Raw genomic sequence first — 20,785 nt, forward strand, 5'->3', positions numbered from 1 at the left:
ATATCTTGATTATATATTTGATTTAAAAAAAAGAATTATTTAAAAAAAAAAAAAAATGGGGTAGAGCAGGGCATCCAGGTTGTGTTTCTTCTGGCCAAGCAGGCAATGGGGGCCAGGGCTTCTGGTCCTGGTACTAGTTCCTGGCTACCCAAAAGGGAACTAAGGATTGGAGGTATGGTACCTGATCTCAGACAAGTTCCTGCTGACCCAGCAGATATCTAGGGGCAGGGCATCTGGGCCTGGAAAAAGTTCCTTCTGACCCAATGGTAGTAGTAGGTAGCAAGGCATCTAGTAACAGAAGGTATCCCTGCCTGCTGAAAATGCAGCTGGGGGTAGAGCATCTTGTCTGAGAAAAAGTTCCCGCTGTCCCAAAAGGAGGCTTGGTGTATGGCAACTAGTTACAGCAAAAATTATTGCCAGCTGAAAATGCTGCTGAAAGCAGGACAGCTGATCTTGGAGTTAGTTCCTATCTAACCAGAAGGCAACTGGGGCAGAGTGTCTGACCTCAGATGAGTTTCTTCTAGTCTAGATGTTGTCTAGGGGCAAGGCTCCTAGACCCCAAAATAGTTCCTGCTTGTCTAAGGTGATTGGGAGCAACACACCTATTTCCAGAGGGAGTTTCAGCAGGCTCAAAAAGCAACTGTGGGCAGGGCATCTAGTACCGGACAGAATTTCTGTAGTCTCAAAAGGTAATTGAGAGCAAGGTCTCATGCCCAGAAAAAAAGTTCCTGTTGTCCCAAAAGCCAGCTGGGTGTAGGGTACTTGGTCTCAGAAAAAAAATTCCTGCCAGTCAAAAAAGTGGCTGAGAATAGGGTGCCTAGTGCTGGGACCAGCTCCTGCCTTTCCGGAAAGCAGCTGGTGGCAGGGCACACAGACCAGGATGGAATTCCTGTCAGTCCAGAAGGTGAGTGGCAGTAAGGGATGGCCATACTTCTGTTCACTCAGAGGGTGTGCAGAACAAGGGGAATATCATGCTTTTCTAGTCATCAGCCACCAGTGCAGTTGCCCATGCAGTCTTTGGCAAGCAGAGCCAATTCTTAGGTTGCTGTCTGGATCTGAATGCCATTTGCACATATTCAAAAGGGCTGCATGGTCAGGACAGCCATTACTCCACAGCTTCATTTGTCTCCTTATTCATGGTTTTCATTCAGGTTCTTCTAGTAGTCAGTTTTAATCCACTTCTTTGTCTTGCCCTTTGAAGCTCAGGATTCCAAGATTATCTTCTGTATCTGTTTCAATTGATTTCTCATTTCTTTGTTGTAGGGGTCCATGTAGCTTGTCTGCCTATTCTACCATCTTGCCAGATGTCTGCCTGTTAGTTTGTTTTTTACAAAGATTAGGTGCCATAGTTTTCTTTCAGGTCCTTTATAGTTTTCTATTTAACATTTAGGTCTTTGATCCATTTTGAATTAGTTTTTATATATGTTGTGAGCAATAGATACTGTTTGTTTTTCTGCAAGTGGATATCCAGTTTTGCTAACAATGTTTACTAAAGTTACTGTTTCTTCTCCTTTGAATCAACTTTGACATCTTGTCAAAAAAATTAGTTTTGTGTATATGGATTTATTTATTTATGGCTTCTCAATTTTATTTCACTGGTCTTTGTGTCTATCACCGAAGCAACATCAGGCTGTATTATTTACAGTTGCTATATAGTTTGTTTTGATATCTAGGAGTTTGAGACTTCCTACTTTGTTCTTCTTCAGTATTGCTTTGGCTACTCCAGGCCTCTTTTTCTTTCCACATTAAGTTGTCATTACTTTCCCCATTTCAGTAAAGGATGTTGTTGGAATTTGTGTCAGGATTGGATTGTACCTGTATATCACTTTCGGCAGTTTTGGATTTATTTTACTTATTTCCATTAGAAAATGTTGCGGAGACCATCTTTGTGTGTGTGTGTGTGTGTGTGTTTTGCTTATCAATTTACTAGAATTGTTTATACTTAGTGCTAGTTGTTGTTGTTAGGTACTGTCAAGTTATTTCTGACTCATAGCAACCCTGTGTACAACAGAATGCTGCTATATTTGTGTCCATTGTTGTAGCCACTGTGTCAATCCATCTTGTTAGGGTCTTCCTCTTTTTCACTTACTGTCTCCTTTTCCAAGCATGATGTCCTTCTCCAAAGACTGGTATAACATATGCCAGGTACGTGCAACAAAGTCTTTCCATCCTTGCTTCTAAGTAACATACTGGCTGTACTTATTTTGAGACAGATTTGTTCTGGCAGCCCATTGTATATTCAGTAATTTTCATTAATACCATTAATTCCAAGGCATCAATTCTTCTTTGGTCTGTTCTATTCATTGTTCAGTTTCTGCATGCATATGAGGCTTGACTTAGGTCAAGCACACTTTAGTCCTCAAAGTGACATTTTTCCTTTTTTAACACTTTGAAGAGATCTTTTGCAGCAGATTTGCCCAGTATAGTATCATTTGATTTCTTGACTGCTGCTTCCATGGGTGCCGATTGTGAATCCAAGTAAAATTATGTCCTTGACAACTTTAGTATCTTCTCCATTTATCATGCTATTGCTTACTGATCCAGTTGTGAGAATTTTTGTTTATCTTGAGGCATAACCAATATTGAAGGCTATAGTCTTTGATCTTCATAATTAAGTGCTTAGTCTTTTGGAAATGATATAATACTTAACATTTCTTTGTTCTATAAATTTCATTTCAGCAATTACCCCCACTGCACCCCATATCTTGAAGTGATATGAAAGAATTAAACCTTGAAACAGTGTGCAGTAATCACAAATAAACTGTCTTTACTCTTATTTGTTTTAAGTTGCATGACCATTTCAGTTTCTGGGGTTTTAAATGTACTTTAGTATCAAATACCTGTGTTTGTCTAAAAAGTAACATGAGGAACATTGGAATATATAAGTCAAACTGGGAGAAAGGAGCATTTTAAAATATGGGTGAAAGGAGGTAACATTTTACATACTGAAGCATTGTCCCTTGATAAGCTCAAAGATAGTTTTTGAGCTACTAAGAATTTGCTTTAGGATTTCCATTTATTCTTTAGATTCATATTTTCAGAAACTCACAATCTGGAGTTCTGGTAAGATGGTGGAATAGGCAGAAAGACTGCACAGACCCTGTTCAACAAAGAAAAGGGTAACCAATTAACACAGATACAGAAGATAATCCTGGGTCCCTGAGCCTTGAAGGGATATAGAAGTGGACTAAACTCCAAATAGCAGGAGAATTTGCATGAAAACACCAAAAAAGGAAACATACATACCAGCAGTCTGGCAGCAATCCTAACAGCACAGACAGCTTGGATATTGCCGAGTGGTGGTAAGACTTAAGAATTAACCCCAAAAGTGGCCCTGCTAGCCAGGGACTGCACGGAGGACTGCTCTGGTGGCTGAGGAATAAAAGGGAAAGCAGTGAAGAGGACACTGGGCTGAGCTGTGGACTTTTGTCTCTCTGGAGGGCACAGCCATTTTAATGTTTACAAGCAGATTGACCATTTTGGATATTGAAAGTGACAGCATTCTCCCAAATTCCAGAGACATAAGAACTTAAGACTGCTCTGGTGGCTGGGGAATAAAAGGGAAAGCAATGAAGAGGATGGCGGACTGAGCTGTGGACTTTTGTCTGTCCAGAGGGTGCAGCCATTTTGAATGTTTACAGTGGCTTGACCATTTTGGATATTTAAAGCGACATTATATAATGATTAAAGGATCAACTGAAGAAGAAGATATAACCATAATAAACATCTATGGACCCAATGAAAGACCCCCAAAATACATAAATCAGATTTTAAAAGAGTTGAAAAGTCAAATAGATGACTCAACAGTCATACTGGGGGCCTTTAATACACCACTTTCGATGAAAGATAGAACAACTGGAAAGAAACCACAAAGATGCAGAAGACCTAAACAATACATTCCACCAACTTGATCTTACAGATATCTACAGGGCACTTCACAAACAACAGCACAATATACATTTTTATCCAGTGCACATGGAACATTTTCCACGATAGACCATATGTTAGGCCATAAAGCAAGCCTTAATAAATTTAAAAACATCGAAATACTGTGCAGCATCTTCTCAGACCATAATGCTATTAAATTAGAAATCAACAATGGAAAGATCAACAGAAAAAGAGTAAACACATGGAAACTGAACAATACCCTCCTTGAGAAAGACTGGGTAAGAGAAGAAATCAAAATTGAAATTCGAAAATTCCTTGAATCAAAAGAGAATGAAAACACAACATACCAAAATATTTAAGACACAGCAAAACCAGTGATCAGAGGGCAATTTATAGCAATAAATGCATACATCCAAAAAAAAAAAAAAAGAAAGAACCAAAATCAACACTTTAAACCAAAATCTCCAACAATTAGAAAAAGAACAGAAAGAAAAGCCTACAGTCACCAGAAGAAAGGAAATAATAAAGATTTGAGCAGAAATCAATGAAACAGAAATAGAAGGGCAATAGAAAAAATCAACAAGATCAGAAGTTGGTTTTTTGAAAGGATCAATAAAATTGACAAACCACTGGCAAATATAACAAAGGAAAAGAGGGAGAGACCACAAATAACATGAATAAGAAATGAAATGGGTGACATCACAACAGAACCAACTGAAGTAAAAGTATAATATCAGGATACTATGAAGAACTGTCTTCCAACAAATTTGAAAATCTGGAAGAAATGGACAATTTCTAGAAACACACCACTTACCAAAGTTAAAACAGACTGATGTGGAAAAGTTGAACAGATACATAACAAAAGAAGAAATTGAACAGGTCATCCAAAAATTACCAATAAAGCCCTGGCCCAGACAGTTTCACTGGATAACTCTACCAAACATTCACAGAAGAACTGACACCATTCCTACTCAAACTATTCAAAAATATAGAAAAGAATGGAATCCTCCCTAACTCATTTTATGAAGCAAGCATAACCTTGATACCAAAACCAGGCAAAGACGTCACTCAAAAGGAAAACTACAGACCAATATCCGTCATGAATATAGATGCAAAAATCTTCAACAAAATCCTAGCCAATAGACTGCAACAACATGTCAAGAAAATCATTCATTATGACCAAGTGGGTTCATATCAGGTATGCGAGGATGGTTCACCATTAGAAAAGCAATCAACATCATCCACCACATAAATAAAACAAAGAAGAACCACATGATCATATCAATTGATGAAGAAAAGGCATTTGATAAACTGCAACACCCATAACTTATCGAAACTGGAGTAGAAGGGACATTCCTCAACATAATAAAGGGCATCTATGCAAAACCAACAGCCAACATTATTCTCAATGGAGAGGGACTGAAACCATTCCTCCTGTGAACAGGAACCAGGCAAGGATGCCCTCTATCACCACTTTTATTCAACATTGTACTGGAAGTCCTAGCCAGGGCCATAAGGCAAGAAAGGGAAATCAAAGGCATCCAAATTGGTAAAGAAGAAGTCAAACTATCCCTATTTGCTGATGATATGATCCTATACCTAGAAAACCCAAGAGACTCAGTCAAAACTCTACTGGAACTAATTGAGAGATTTAGCCTCATGACAGGATATAAGATCAACATCCAAAAATCAGTTGGATTCCTCTACACCAGCAAAGAGATTGCTGAAAAAGAAAAAGGAAATCAATACCATGTGCAATAGCTACCAACAAAATAAAATACTTGGGAAAAAATCTTACCAGGGACACAAAAGACCTATACAAAGAAAACTATAAAAAACTACTTCAAGAAACCATAAGCGATTTACATAAATGGAAGAACATCCCACAGTCATGAATAGGAATATTGAACATTGTAAAAATGCAATTCTACCCTAAGCAATCTATACATTAAATGCAATCCCAATCCAGATCCCATCAACATTTTTTAGGGATATGGAAAAACCAATCACTAACTTTATATGGAAAGGAAAAGACCTCGGGTAAGCAAAGCACTACTGAAGAAGAAGAAGAAGATTGTAGGAGGTCTCACTCACACTGCTGGATCTCAAAACCTGCTATACGGCCACAGTAGTCAAAACTGCCTGGTATTGGTATAATGACAGACACATAGACCAATGAAATAGAATTGAGGACCCAGAAATAGATCCATCAACCTATAATGAGCTGATCTTTGACAAAGGGCCAAAATCCATTAAATGGGGAAGAGAATGTTTGTTTAATAAATGGTGCTGGCAAAACTGGATATCCATTTCCAGAAAAAATGAAACAAGATCTGTACCTCATACCATACACAAAAACGAACTCCAGATGGATCAAAGACTTAAATGTGAAACCTAAAACTATAGAGTTCCTCAAGGAAAAACTAGGGGCAAATTTAGGGGCCCTAATATATGTCATAAATAGACTATCAAATATAACCCAAAATGCACAAACAGCAGAAGAGAAACTAGATGAATGGGGCCTTCTAAAAATTAAATTTTTATGTGCTTCCAAAGACTTCTCCAAAAGAATCAAAAAGAACCTACAGATTGGGAAAAAATATTTGGCAATGACATATCTGACAAGGGACTTATCTGTACAATTTATAGAAAACTCCAACACCTCAATAACAAAAAGACAAATAATCCAATTAAAAAATAGGCAGAAGACTTGAATAGACACTTCACCAAGGAGGATATTCAGGCAGCCAACCGACATATGAAAATATGCTCACGATCATTAGCCATTAGAGAAATGCATATCGAAACAACAATGAGATACCATCTTGCTCCAGCAGTAGTAGCAAAGTTCAACAAGACACAAAATAACAAATGCTGCCTAGGATGTGGAGAGACTAGGACTCTCATACACTACTGGTGGGACTGTAAAATGGTACAACCACTGTGGAAAACAGTATGGCAACTCCTTAAAAAGTTGGAAATAGAAATACTATTTGACCCAGCCATTCCTACATATATATTCTGAAGAAGTGAGAGCCATGACAGGAGCAGACATATGCACACTCATGTTCATCATAGCACTATTTACAATAGCCAAAAGATGGAAACAACCTAGGTGTCCATTAACTGAGGAATGGATAGCAAAACTTTGGTACATACGCACAATGGAATATTACGCAACTCTAAAGAATAACCTAGAATCTGCAAAACACCGCCTAACATGGATGAACTTGGAAGACATTGTGCTGAGTGAATTAAGTCAAATCACAAAAGGACAAATATTGTATTAGTCCGTTATTGTAAAAATCAAGGCAGGGGTTTATCTATGGAAGGAAATTTTTTTTGTTGGTTACCAGAAGTGGTAGGGGAGAGGAGGGAACAGTGTTAGATAGGTAGAGATAAGTACTGATTTGGGTGAAGAGAGGGGCAATGTACCAAATATGAGTGATCAGTATGGTGGCATTGAGGAAGAGGAAGACAGAGAGAGGTACATGGGAGGTACAGACAACAAAAATGAACCATTTTGCACTTCAGTACTGCATTGTCAGTGAAGGCAAACATGAGTATACGGTGGATAGATGGGTGGACAGGCTGAATTATTAGGTACGTCTATGAAGTGGGGAGTGTACCCAACATCATGTATAGAGTTGTCAGACAGTGGTCCGATATGTGTATTTGTATGATCTGAATTCCCAGGTGTATAGTAGAACTGACAAGGGACAAGGTTGTAGTCACTTCTTGGTCACAGCCAGCTACCCAGAGGGACCGAGTAGTTGAACCTTTGGGCTCGGGACCATGGTCACAGGGGACATCAAGCTCGATTGGCTTAACATACTACACAAAACATTATTCCACCTCCTACTTTGGCAAGTAGCATCTGGGATCTTAAAAGCCTGCAAGTAGCCATCTCATTGCAACGATGAATCTCTCCTCATCCAGTGCAAAGAAGAATGAAGAAAACCAGAGATTCATGGAAACAATTGGTCCTGTCACCTGGCACACCATGTGAGCCACAGCCTGTATGACTATGAGACCAGAAGAACTAGATGGTTCCTGATTACCAATGTCAACCACTCAGAGGAGGATATATGTAGGAGACCCTGGATAGAGAGGAAGAACAACGTGGAACAAAACTCAAAAGCATTTTGGAAAAAATAAAGGGAGACCAGGTTTACTGGTCTGATAGAGCCTGGTGGAACCACTGAGACTGTGGTCCCTAGCTGCCCTTCAAGTCTAGAATTGAACCCACACCTCTGGCTTCCAGCCAAGCAAAAGACAGGCATAGGAGTTGAACATTTACCTGAAGTAAATATACTCCTCGGAGGAAGGTTGGGCAATCCTACTTCTGTAGTGATACTGCCTCGGAAACCCAAGGAGGGGTCACTATGAGTCAGGTTTGACTCGACGGCACACAACAACAACAAATACACTCCTTGGAGAGAACAATCATGGGAGAAAGAAGGGCTGTTTATGCACAGGGAGTCAGCTCAGGGGGCAGGGTTGCATGGAGGGATGAACACAGGGAAGAGGAGGTGACTGTCAGGAGGAAGTGGGAGGGGAGCTGTTGCATTGGGCTAAATTGTGGTCAATGTCATGAGACAAAGTGTATGTGAACCACTGTATGGGAAGTGAATGTGCTCTGTAAATTTTCACTCAAATCACAATAAAAGAAAAAAAAAAGAAAAGAAACACAATCCTTAGAGTTATTTTCTGTTTTTAAAGTTCTTAATATCTAATCCAAATCCATTCATTCTGTTGTAGTTTAGATCTGCTCCCTCTTATCAATTATCAGTGAAAACAGAGTGATATCTTCTATCACCCACACAGTACCTCTTCATAAATGTTTTCACCATATTGAACTTCACTTCAGTTGTTTCTTTCAAAGCAAAAGGAACCTAGTTTTGGGACGGATACTTCAACTAATACTGCTTTTGATGGGTATGATTTTAGAGTAATATGTTAAAAAGAGAAAACATACTGTCACTCTTTCCTATTGTCTACTTCCCCTCCCCTCCATGATAGACATCATTTATCTTTCATAGTATTCTTTCCCCAGGAGTCCTAATAAGTTATTGGAATCTTGAACACAAAGCATTGAACATCTACTGTCAGTTGCTTGAAGTTGGCAGGTGAATTGAGATCTAGTTTCCATACAGGCATTAGAATTTGTTTTTGTTATATAGTAGGTAGATACTTAAGTACAACTGTTATATTTTGAATACTCTACCTTCAGTTGTCTCACAATTTTTTTAAAGTTATATGGTTTTTTTTTTTTTTCTCAAAAGGTTCAACATACAAATTTAGGGTCATTGCCATTAACCATTATGGTGAGAGTTTTCGGAGTTCAGCTTCTCGACCTTATCAGGTGGCTGGGTTCTCTAATCGTTTTTCCAACCGTCCAATAACTGGGCCTCACATTGCATACACAGAAGCAGTCAGTGATACTGAGATCATGCTGAAGTGGACAGTGAGTAAAACATTTCTCTAATTAGAAGATGTTCTGTTTAGGTTTTATTAGAAATAAATTTAATGTCTTCATGCCATGTAACTCTTAACAAGTTTTTGAACTTATTTGAGGAGAAATTCAAGAGTACAATTATTTTTCTAAAAGCACATATTATAAAAAATAGGATTAAAAATCAAATTGTTGTCTCCTCAGCTTTCATACAAATGCTTTCATTTCATAATTTATTCATTGTGACCCAAATGTACCTTTATGCTTTTGGACCTAGTGGAGTTAATGTTGCTTTATTTTTGTTCAGCCTTGCAGTAAGTTAACTGCTCTTAATACCTTTAAATATCTTTGATTACATTAAAAATGATCAACAATGATGTTTTCAAAATGAAGCTAGAAAAAACATCACAAAGATAAATACCTCTTAATGGATGTGAAAATTACATTTATTTTGTCTGTGACAAACTTTTTTTTTTTCAGTACATTCCATCAAGTAATAATAACACTCCTATTCAAGGATTTTATATCTATTACCGGCCAACAGATAGTGACAATGACAGTGATTACAAAAGGGATGTTGTCGAAGGTAAGTCCCATTGTTAAGTCCTAGAAAAGGAGCTTTGGAAGAGAGGTTTATAAATACGAAAAATGTCATCTCAGGTTAAGAGAGAGTAAAAATGGTATTAAAAAATAAAATAGCATATGTGCTGTTGCTGTTGCATTCATCCCAGAGAAAAATATTTCTCCAATTTAATGTATACAGGACCTTATGTTTTGTTTGGGAATGCTGAGTTATAAAGATAGGGAGGAGATATGATTTGTTAGTAGTTCATCTGAAAAACAGTTCTGTTTTCTGCTTCATTTAAACGAATAGTGATGCCTGAGTATAAAAATTGTTTGCAATTTTTAGCTATATGTGAGAAGTGTATCAATTAGTAGTTAGTGACTATTCTGCAATTTAGTCCTACTCTTCATTTTAGTTAGCTAGGTTAAGGGAGTTGGAATGTCAGTTTTTTATTTTTAAAAATTTAGATAGGTTAAACATTTGTTATAAAACAGTCCTAAGCAAGGCAAATGTAAATAAAATTAGTATCTCTTAACAGTTTTATTGAAGGCTGTACTAAAAAAAGCTCACGTCTTGAACATACTATTCACATATAGAGATACCGAGAAATTGGAATGCATGTCCAGAAAAAACAGCCAAGGTGATGAAGGGTATTAAAACTGTCCCTTTCTTCTGCTTTTAAGATATAATGTGGAATTTTGCGTATGGTCTCAGGGTCCTGCATCATCTTGCTGACCCCTACCCACACCATCAACTGTGCCTCATATCTTCCTTTCTCACTCTGTGCTCATCACACTAGCCTTCTTTCAGTTCCTTGTTTGCACCAAGATTTTTCTTATCTCAGGTCAGGACATTTGCTTGTGGCATTGCCTATTGTCTAGTGTACTCCTTTCTCAACTCTCTCTAGGCACTCTGACTGTTCTCACCTTAAATGTTACTTCCTTAGATAAATCTTCCTTGCTACCTCCATTCTCCTTTCCATCAGACACTTTTGTTATAATTTCAAACTGCATCCTTTCTGTTTATTTCATAAAAGTTATCACAGTTTTGTGTGTGTATAAAATTATTTGCTTTCAGTTTTGTCTCCCCACTAAATATTAACTTTCTTATGGGCAAGGGACCTTTTTGTCCACTTCTCCAACCTCATAATGGTGAGCAATTCAATATTTATTGAATGGATGAATGAATGGAGTCCAAAAAGAACTGTGGAATGGCTGGGGATGTTCAGATTAAAAAAAAAGAAGACTAAAGAAAACAACATGACAGCTGTCTTCAAATATTTAGGGACTGTTATGTGGACGAGGAACTAAATTAGTTGGGAGGGAAGAATTACAAGGAAATCATGTAAGGAAGAACTTTCTAACATAAGTGTGTAATGAAATAAATTCCCTTTGCTAATTGTGCAAGTGTTGAGTAGAGGCTGGATGCTTATTCTCAGTAATGTCTTGGGAAGGGATTCTTACTTTGGGAGAATGCTTTATTTCTAAAGTCTTTTTTCACTCTAAGATTGTGATTCTTGGAAATATTAAATGCCCTAATGGATTATACCATAAATTGTCCTAGGGCCAAGATTGATTTTATATGTCATCTTGATGTCAAACACTGCATATAGTTTTTGGTACATGAAGTCACATAATAAATACTTTAGGTATGCCATGTCACATTTCTGTAAATGGTGTGACATTCCTTTTAATGTTTAACCAAATGGAATTACTTTTGTGTAATACAATTAAAAGTTCAATGGTCTGTATTGTAATACATGGTACATAGTAAATGCTCAGTAAATATTTGTTGAATTGTTGAATGAGGAGTGATTATTTTTCTTTCTTCAATTTGGAAAAATTGGTAAGCAATTTGTTTCTAAAATCTATGTTAAACAAAGAATTGGGAAAATAGGGAAAGGTAATTGTTAGTGGCAAAATTTATCTATGTTCTTAGAAGTGAAGTTAGTAGCTACTCTTGGGGAGAGTAGTGACTAAAGGAGGCATGAAAGGGACTTTTGGGGTACCAGTAATGTTCCCTTTTTTTGATCTAGATATTGCTACCGTGGCGATAAAAATTCATTGAGTTATGTGCACACCTCTATATGTATATTATACTTCAGTGTAAAATCTATACATAAAAAGAGAAATGGAAAGGTAATTGTTAATGATTATTCTGCATTTTAGTCCTATTTATGTCTTCATTTTAGTTCAGCTGAGTTAGAGGAGTTGGAGTATCAGATTTTCATTTTTAAAAATTTTTGACAGAGGTTAAGCATTTGTTATAAAATAGTTCTAAACAAGGTAAATGTAAGTAAAATGAATATCCATCTCTGTCTTTTTCTCTGTCTCTCCCCAGTCCCCTTTTTGTTTTACACTTTAGAAATAGCCACTGGTAAGCAGTTTTTAAATTATATTCTCTTGTAGTTAAATCTTTGAACTTTTACATCCTTCTGTAATGTGACTATTGAGCATGGAATGGGAAATTACTTTAACAAAACTTTTGTATTCAGTAGCATTGTCTGCAAATGTGAGTTTTGCCTTATGGTTTACAGAGAACTTGTTTATAAATGTAATATACTGAGCAGTTAGATGTTTAAGTGGGCTTCACTGTGCTGGGTAATTTGCTTATTCCTTATTTTCAAGTTTATGCATTTGAAATTTTTTTTTGTGGCTGTTGGAAGCTATTTTTTCCCAAACCTGGTAACAAAAGCATTCATCCCTTATGCATAAAAGTTTTCTATAAAATGAAATTTTAGATTACTTATGTGTATTGACCCAACATTTTTTAAGCTTTTGAAATGAAATTTAGAACTGGATTTAATTATGTAAGAACAATTATATTAAATTTTTCTGTCTTCTGAATTAAGTTCCACATTTAGATCAACTATAATGTTTCCAGCATACCAATGCTTCTATGATGAATGTCTTGTAAACTTAGTTTTGAATAAATCAAGCTATTGGCCCTCCTGGGAGCTCTGGTAGCATAGTGCCTAAGGCACTTGACTGCTCACCAGAAGGCTGGCGGTTCAAATCCACCAGCCACTCCTCGGAAGGAAGGTTGGGCAATCCTTCTTCCGTAGTGATACTGCCTCAGAAACCCAAGGAGGGGTTGCTATGAGTCGGGGCCGACTCGACGGCAAACAACAACAACAACAACATTGGCCCTCCTAATCTTTTAAATCTGTGCTTTCATTTCTTTCTGTGGTAAATCCCTTACCTTTTCTATAATACCTTTTAGGAGAAATTGTTTGTTAAGCAAAGGATATGCTTTGGCCTTTTTAACCATAGGGAGAATTACTATAACAACTGAAAATTAATCTGACAAGATAATTTTAATTATTTTCTCTTATTAGTAACATTTCAGAAACCCAGTTGAATCTTTCAGTGGCCCTTGATCCTAAAACAATCAGACTTTCTTCTCTATAAAACATGGGTCTATATGAATGAGGGATTTTGTATTGGTGACTGGGAAAGGAGGGTTGAGCTTCCAGATTGAAATATTTTTCATCTGTATTGACTTAGAAAGGGGCCTGGTGATAGGGTCCTGTCAGCAAAATAGATTTGAAGTTGGCGAGTGTCAAGAGGATGTGGGGAGTGGAGTTTTGCTTTATTTTTTTCTCCTTCTTTAATTAATTCTTAAATCAGTTGGTGGTATAGTTGAGTTTCTAAGAAACATGAAAATAGCTTGAAGAGCTATTTCCAAGAGGGATTAAAAGTGCTTGAAGAGTTAATTGAGTCTTACGCAAGTGTCCCTGTTTATTAAAGTTGGTCACTAGTCCATGGACAGTGATTTCTACTGAAGTGTTCAATTTAGGAGTGTTTCTAAATGAAATGTTGGCTGTGTGCCACTGATAACAGAATTATTCTATTAGAGATACTTGTGTAGTTTGAAGAGCTTGGCTCAAAAGAGAAGAACTATTAGGAGCAACAGCTAAGAGTTTGCCTGGAAAGGCACCATGTGTTGATCTCATACATAGCATTGCTTTCTGGTGGGGGGACATAGAGGATTGACTTTCTGGGCTAAAACAGGGATCCAAAGGAGTTGGAGCTTCTTACCTATGCATTCAACTAGTATGTATTTTATAAACAAGTTGTCAAATTTTTTTAATGAAATAGACTGTTGCTACCAATAAATGAATATAGTTTTAATTAATTTTATTTGTTCTCTTTACCACTTTTCTCATGCCATGTAATGGACATGTTATTTATCTGTAGTGCATTATTAAAATACCTGTACTAAGTACAGTTGTATTGTACAAATAGCATTATATGGTGATAAGTGCTACTCCCACCTCATTTTGAAAATATTACATTCTTGTATTGACATTATCAGTTAGGCTATGAGAGGTTTAAATCTTATCATTTCTTTTTCTTTCTAGGTTCAAAGCAGTGGCACATGATTGGCCACCTGCAGCCAGAAACTTCCTATGATATTAAAATGCAGTGCTTCAATGAAGGAGGAGAGAGCGAGTTTAGTAATGTGATGATCTGTGAAACTAAAGGTAGGGGAGGGGTGAGGGTTTTTGCTTTATCCCTGGGCAGCGGGAAAATTGTAAATTCTGGATTCATCCTTCTGGCTATGGATATATTTACCTAAGGAAATTTATGTCTTGGGCCATTTTCTAGATATATACATTCAGAATGCCCCAACAGAAGGTACAATATATTGGCTAGAGCACTTATCTAAAAAAATAGCTTTTATAAGCATTGATCCTGCTTATTAATTTCTGTGGAATTCCAAGTCAGTCCACTCCCTCTCTTTTTCTCCCTGAAGAGAGAATATAAATATTTGCTCACTACTTTGAGATTGCTGAATTAGAATACTAAAACTTATGTAAGACTTTTAAGGAAAAGTGCTACATAGTTTAAAGTAGTTTCTTGAATGTCAGATGTGTAAAACACTACCTACTTGTTTAAATGTAGCAGAGACTGCAAATTTTCAATTAATATTCTCAACTCTGCCTACATACAAAGATTAACTTTGTATATATAAATATTATCATCTTTTAAAACAAACAAGGAAACCACTACCAACAACAAAAAAGCCAGGAGATACCATACATGAATAACAGAGCCAGCTAATGTAGGTATTTAGGAGCTCTGGTAGCGTAGTACCTAAGGCACTTGACTGCTAACCAGAAGGCTGGCGGTTCAAACTCATCAGCTACTCCTCGGAAGGAAGGTTGGGCAGTCTACTTCCGTAGTGATACTGCCTTGGAAACCCAAGGAGGGGTCACTATGAGTCAGGGCTGACTCAGCATAACAACAATGACAATATAGGTATTTATAAAGTACTTGCATCCACCAGTTAAACCACTTTCTGTGGAACAAATCTGACTTATGACAATGCCATGCGTGTCAGAGGAGAACTTTGCTCCATAGGATTTTCAGTGGCTCATTTTTCAGAAGTGGATCACCAGGCCTTTCTTCTAAGGTGCTTTTGCATGGACTCAAACCTCCAACTTTATGGTTAGCAGCTGAGTACATTAACCGTTTGTACCACCTTGGGACCACAGTCTCAGTTAATCTTCACAGCCACCTTGGTGATGCTGTCTACTACAAATAACATCAAAATTCCCACTTGACTGGTCTCAACATTGAGGAAATGTGTTAATCCCAAAACAGGAAGTCCTGAAGTAGGTAACTAACTTCAAGCTTGTTTTAATTAAGTAGTTCAGTGCCATCATCAAAGACCCAGTGTTTCCCATCTTTCCTCTTTGCCACCTTCCAACCATTGGGTTGGCCCTGAGACTAGCACTGCTCATCGTTAGCTACAGTTTCGGGCTTCACATCTAGATGTGGTAGTGCCTGGCAGAAAAAAGGAAATTTTCCTTGTGTCTATTTTAAAGAACAAAGAAAAATCTCCCCCAGTGTCCTTTGGTCCATCTTCCTTTATGTTTCCTTAGCAAGAATTTAGCTACATGTCTCTCCAGACCATTCACTGGAATGGAATGATCAATCAGAATTTACCCCAATGTTATATGGGGGTCAGGTAGATACCTAAACAGAATTAGGTCTCTGCTAGCATGGAAGAAGGAAATGGTCATTGAGTGGACAGCCAGTAGTATCGGCTACAATTGATTTCATTATCCCTATTTAAAAATCTCAGATTAAATTACAAAGTTAAAACTTTTTAATTCTAATTTTTAATTAGAAATGTATTGATATAGAATCTTTTAAGTTCTAAATCATGTCTTTCTTCTGAAAAATCCACATTTTATATATATATAAATACACACACACACACACACACAGATCTTAGACTTACCTTGATCCATTTGATGCTAATCAAATGCATATATATTTCAATGTCTTTTTGTACCAGACACTGTGAAGTGTTAATGAGCATTTCTTACTTGCCTCTAGAGTGCTGTGATAATTGGAGTGAAATGAAATAAATCATCTCTGTCCCCAAAACATTTGAGAATCTAGCCGAGCACAGACAATGCCATCACTATTTATAATAGTATAACTATGTATATACAAGTATGTATGTATGTATAATCATATACCTCATTTTCTCACTTCACTGGGGAGTAAAAAGTTCCACTTACAAACTTTCAGATCAGTGAAAGGGAAAAACTTCTTAAAAATGTTAAGTGTTCCTATTGGATGGCTTTCTAAAATGAATTACACAATTCCCAGCCTGTTTAAATAGAAGCTATATTTAATTTTGCCTTCTAAAAAGTGACCCAGGGTTCTTGCTGTGAGCAATGATTGTTTTATCTTTAGTAATTCAGTGAGGTTTCCAGGAATGAGAGAGATGTTGAAGGCTAGCCATGTCTTCCTACTCTTAAAGATCACAGACTGCCATGATTTTTAATCTGGTTTCTCTTTATGTTTTCTGTCCTATTCACCTTCCACTTCAAGCCATCTGTCCTCAGTTTTTAACTTTATCAAGGAGTTAGAAACTAGATAATCAAGCTTGGTGGAATTATGAGTAAATAGTGAATAAACCTGAAAGACATCCCCCTGAGTAATCATGATCATTAGTGTATAGTCATTTTGCCTCAGAAAACTTCTTTGTTTTCTTTATAGAGTTGGCAAGGATCTGAGAATTGTATAATCCAGCATACCACATGAAGAGGTTTCCTTTATAGTCTCTGTGCCAAGTATTTATCTAACTTCCAGTGATGGAGAGCTCATTCCTTTGAAAGACACAGGCTTTTCTTTCCTGATTATTGGCTGTGTTCTGTGTTGTTGAAGTGTTAGAAAATTGAACTCCAAATTAGTGTTGTTTATTGAAGTAGATTTTTTTAAAGGCTACTTTGCTCCCATGGCGTGTTAGAGCCATAGCAGGTAACGTAGTATAATAAGTAGTAATAATAGCAAAATTGATTGAACACTTACCCTGTGTCAGGCTCAATTCTAAATGCTTCTCATTGATTAATCCATTTAATCTTTATTACAACCTTTGCTAGAGCCTTTATTGTCACCTCTATTTCTGAAAGACAGTAACTGTGGTTCATGGAAGTTAACATCTTCCAGCTAATGATGAGTGGAGGGGCTGAGATATAAACCTGGGAAGTCTGCTTCAGAGATTTGACTCTTGGCCATTGCCTTGTTGGGACATTTAGAGCATCAAGAGCATGTGATTTGAGGACAGAGAGAACAAGTTTCAAGTCATACATGTTACTAGCTTTTTTATTGCTGTTAGCCAGAATACCAATGAATTAGGTAAAAGCACTGCATTTATGTGGACTCAACAGTTTCCATAGTTGGAATGCTTAATTTTATGCATGAGACTGTTGGAATTATATATGATTGATCTGGAATCCCTGCATGGTACAAACAGTTAAGTGCTCAGCTACTAACAAAAAGACATCTTGGAGAGTTTTAAAGTCTACCCAGAGATACCTTGTAAGGAAGACCTGGTGATCTTTCAAAAGATGACAGCCATTGAAAACCTTATGGAGCACAGTTCTATGCTGACACATATGGGCTCACCATGAGTCTGAATCAGCTTGATTGCAGTTGGTTACTGGTTTTGCTTGCTCTTATAGTCCAAAGCCATATCCTCTAATATTGATCACATGGTAGAGGTATGAAATATATGATTCTGAATCTTATTCCAGCTCAAAGTATGTCAGATAAAAAAATTTTTGGCCCATCCATAAGTTGAAAACTTTTATTTCAACTCACATGAGAGTCTTCTACAAGTTCAATTAAGCAAATAATCATAACTTGGGTTGTACCAAGTATACATGTTTCTTTGCTCTTATGATTTCTCTACAACTTGTGGGCTAAGTCTGTTCATGATCTAAAACTTTGGCACATAAGATTTTTAAACTTTTGAGCCCTCTCTGTGACTCATTGGTGGTCAGATCATCTCAGTCCCAAGTGTAAACAGAGTGGCTTGCATTCCTAACCAGACCTCCTTCAGAGAATAAACCATTTCATAGAGAGTATGACATCAGTTTTCCTTTATATTTTAACTAGTGAAGCGTGTTCCTGGAGCATCTGAGTACCCCATCAAAGACTTGAGTACCCCTCCAAATTTCTCAGGAAGTGGAGGAAACACTGGGCCTGCAACAAGCCCAGCCAGAAGCAGTGATATGTTATATCTGATTGTTGGCTGTGTGCTGGGTGTCATGGTCCTCATTCTTATGGTTTTCATTGCCATGTGCCTGTGGAAGAACCGCCAACAGAATACCATACAGAGTAAGTAATTCATAACTATTTCCTTCTGTTTTTCTAAATATGAATAGAAAAATATTGTCAGAATAAATAGTGATTTCTAACACTTTGATATGTTAGTGTCATGGTATGAAACATATTAGATCCTCTTCATTCAGAATAGATGACTTTAATACTCTTTTAGCTATAAGCCAAAATAAGTGGAGCATCAAATTAAATTGCCCAGTAGAAATAAACAATAAAGCCAAACTAAGCAGGTCACTAAATAAATAGCTGACTTAGTGCTGGGAAATTCTGGCTTTGTTGGACCACCAAAGAGGATGAGTATTTGAAGCATGAGTTTTGCAGTTGCTGCAGGAACTCCTTCATGATGGTAGAAATTGTCAAAAGTGAGTAGAAAGGGCATAATGGAAAGGAAGACTTGTAAGTTATTGTCACTGAATGATACTCACAGATGAAGACTACACAGTCCTGTTTTTGTACCTGATGAACCACGACTGCTCCAGAGTGACATCCTCTCCCCACATGTGTCTAGTAATGGTTTGTGCTTTAACTGTTAGAGATGGCTCTGCTTTGAAACTTAACCTGGAGCCCCCATTCCCTTTTCGAACCCAGAGCCCCCTTTCCCTTTTCTCTTTGCTCATTTCTCTCCCCTTACCTTCCTAACTTTTCTATTCCCCCAGCTGTTATAAAATAGGATAATTAAATCAAGTAAGGACATTAGTCTTCTGATTTCCCCTTAGGCCTCAGAATAAGGTGATATAAGAAAAACAAAGGAAGGTACCAGTGGTGAAAAGCATTTCCAGCACTTATCAGTCAGTTCCCACTTAGATCTCTTTTACATTAAAAGCTCATGGGGGAAAAAAAAGTGATCTACTTTTATTGACTAGGAACTCTGGGGGTATAGTGGATAAGGCATCTGACTGCTAACCAGAAGGTCAGCAGTTCAAACCCACCTGCTGCTCCATGGAAGGAAGATGGGGTGATCTGTTTCTGTAAAGATTTACAGCCTTGGAAACCCAGTGGGGATCACTATGAGTCAGAACCGACTTGATGGCAGTGAGTTTAGTTTAGTTTTTATTTATTTGTTTGTTTTTTTGACTTGATTCCTTTCAAGAGATTGGCAAGAACAGAGTTGAGGTGCTGTCAGGCTTAAAGTTTTAGTGATCATTTGGGCCTTTTTCTAAATGGTTTTAATGCCATTCATTTTAATTGTGTATGTGCTGAGTGACTAAAAAAAAGTATTGGTCTGGTTGTCTGAGCAAGATTAATCTTTTAATCCTTTAGAATAAAAGGAATTTTGTGACCTTATTATGTTTAAAAATGAAAATTCATGATAGTGTTCATTCAGTTATTTATTCAAAAGGTATATATTATCTTCTATGTGCCAAGCACTGTGCTAGATAATGGAGACATAATGGTAAATAAAAAAACCTGGTCTCTGCCTCACAAAGTGCATAGCTCAGTGGTGAACACAAGTAGGTATACTGGCAATAACGCATCTGTGTGAGAAGTGCAGTGATAAGAGAAACCACAGAGAGGAGGGACATCTAATTCAGCTTTGGCAAGTTCTATTACCTTTATCATGAATTTATCAAAACTGATGAGAGATACTGTGACTTATAAGGGATTGCTTTACTTTTTCTAAGTATGTCTGCCTCTGGAAATTAGAATTTTGAGGTAGTTGTTTAAATGCTTTTAATCTAATAGAATAATTAGCCTTTGGCTTTTATTACCCCATAACCTTCAACTTGGCTATAATGACCAAGGAACTATATGAATAGCTGAGGAATGTATATACAACTTCCTCATTTTACCTGAAAATGTTTAGTGCTATTTGGAGTATCCTACTTAGTCTTTTTTTGTTGTTGCTTCATACAGCTATTCTTTCAGCACCTGGAAGTGTATGAAAATTTGAGTGTTGCCAGTACTTTGATGGTTCCAACTTACACAATTTATGAATTGTCTTTGGGGATTTTTTCTCTTTGGTTAATTTCTCTTCCCACTGACAGAGTCATAATTAACTCAGTATTCATACTTATGACACACTGTGAAGGAAATAACAGATAACAATAAGCATACCTCATAAATAAGGTTTAAGTGAACATTTTTATTCCATATTATTTTCTGTACTGAGCTCATTATGTTTATGAATTGTGTTATCATTTCCTTTGTTGCTGTTGTTTTAGTATTTGCTGAATATTTGTGCTTGTCCTCTTTTTTATTGTGATATGAAGGTTTATCATTTTTCTTTGA

The 20,785-nt window shown here is 37.0% G+C and overlaps 1 protein-coding gene across 1 annotated transcript in view; it reads left to right on the forward strand.

Annotated features, from left to right (window-relative positions):
- CDON (cell adhesion associated, oncogene regulated) overlaps positions 1 to 20,785 on the forward strand; it is a 207,503-nt gene that overhangs the window by 147,879 nt on the left and 38,839 nt on the right. The window contains exons 12-15 of the mRNA XM_007947239.2: positions 9,174 to 9,355; positions 9,824 to 9,929; positions 14,272 to 14,394; positions 18,332 to 18,553. Coding sequence (XP_007945430.2) covers positions 9,174 to 9,355; positions 9,824 to 9,929; positions 14,272 to 14,394; positions 18,332 to 18,553 — 633 coding nt within the window. The remainder of the gene's footprint in view (positions 1 to 9,173; positions 9,356 to 9,823; positions 9,930 to 14,271; positions 14,395 to 18,331; positions 18,554 to 20,785) is intronic.

The sequence above is a fragment of the Orycteropus afer genome, unplaced genomic scaffold (assembly GCF_000298275.1).
Source record: "Orycteropus afer afer isolate SDZICR_OR568_19922 unplaced genomic scaffold, OryAfe1.0 scaffold00178, whole genome shotgun sequence".
Taxonomy (NCBI): domain Eukaryota; kingdom Metazoa; phylum Chordata; class Mammalia; order Tubulidentata; family Orycteropodidae; genus Orycteropus; species Orycteropus afer.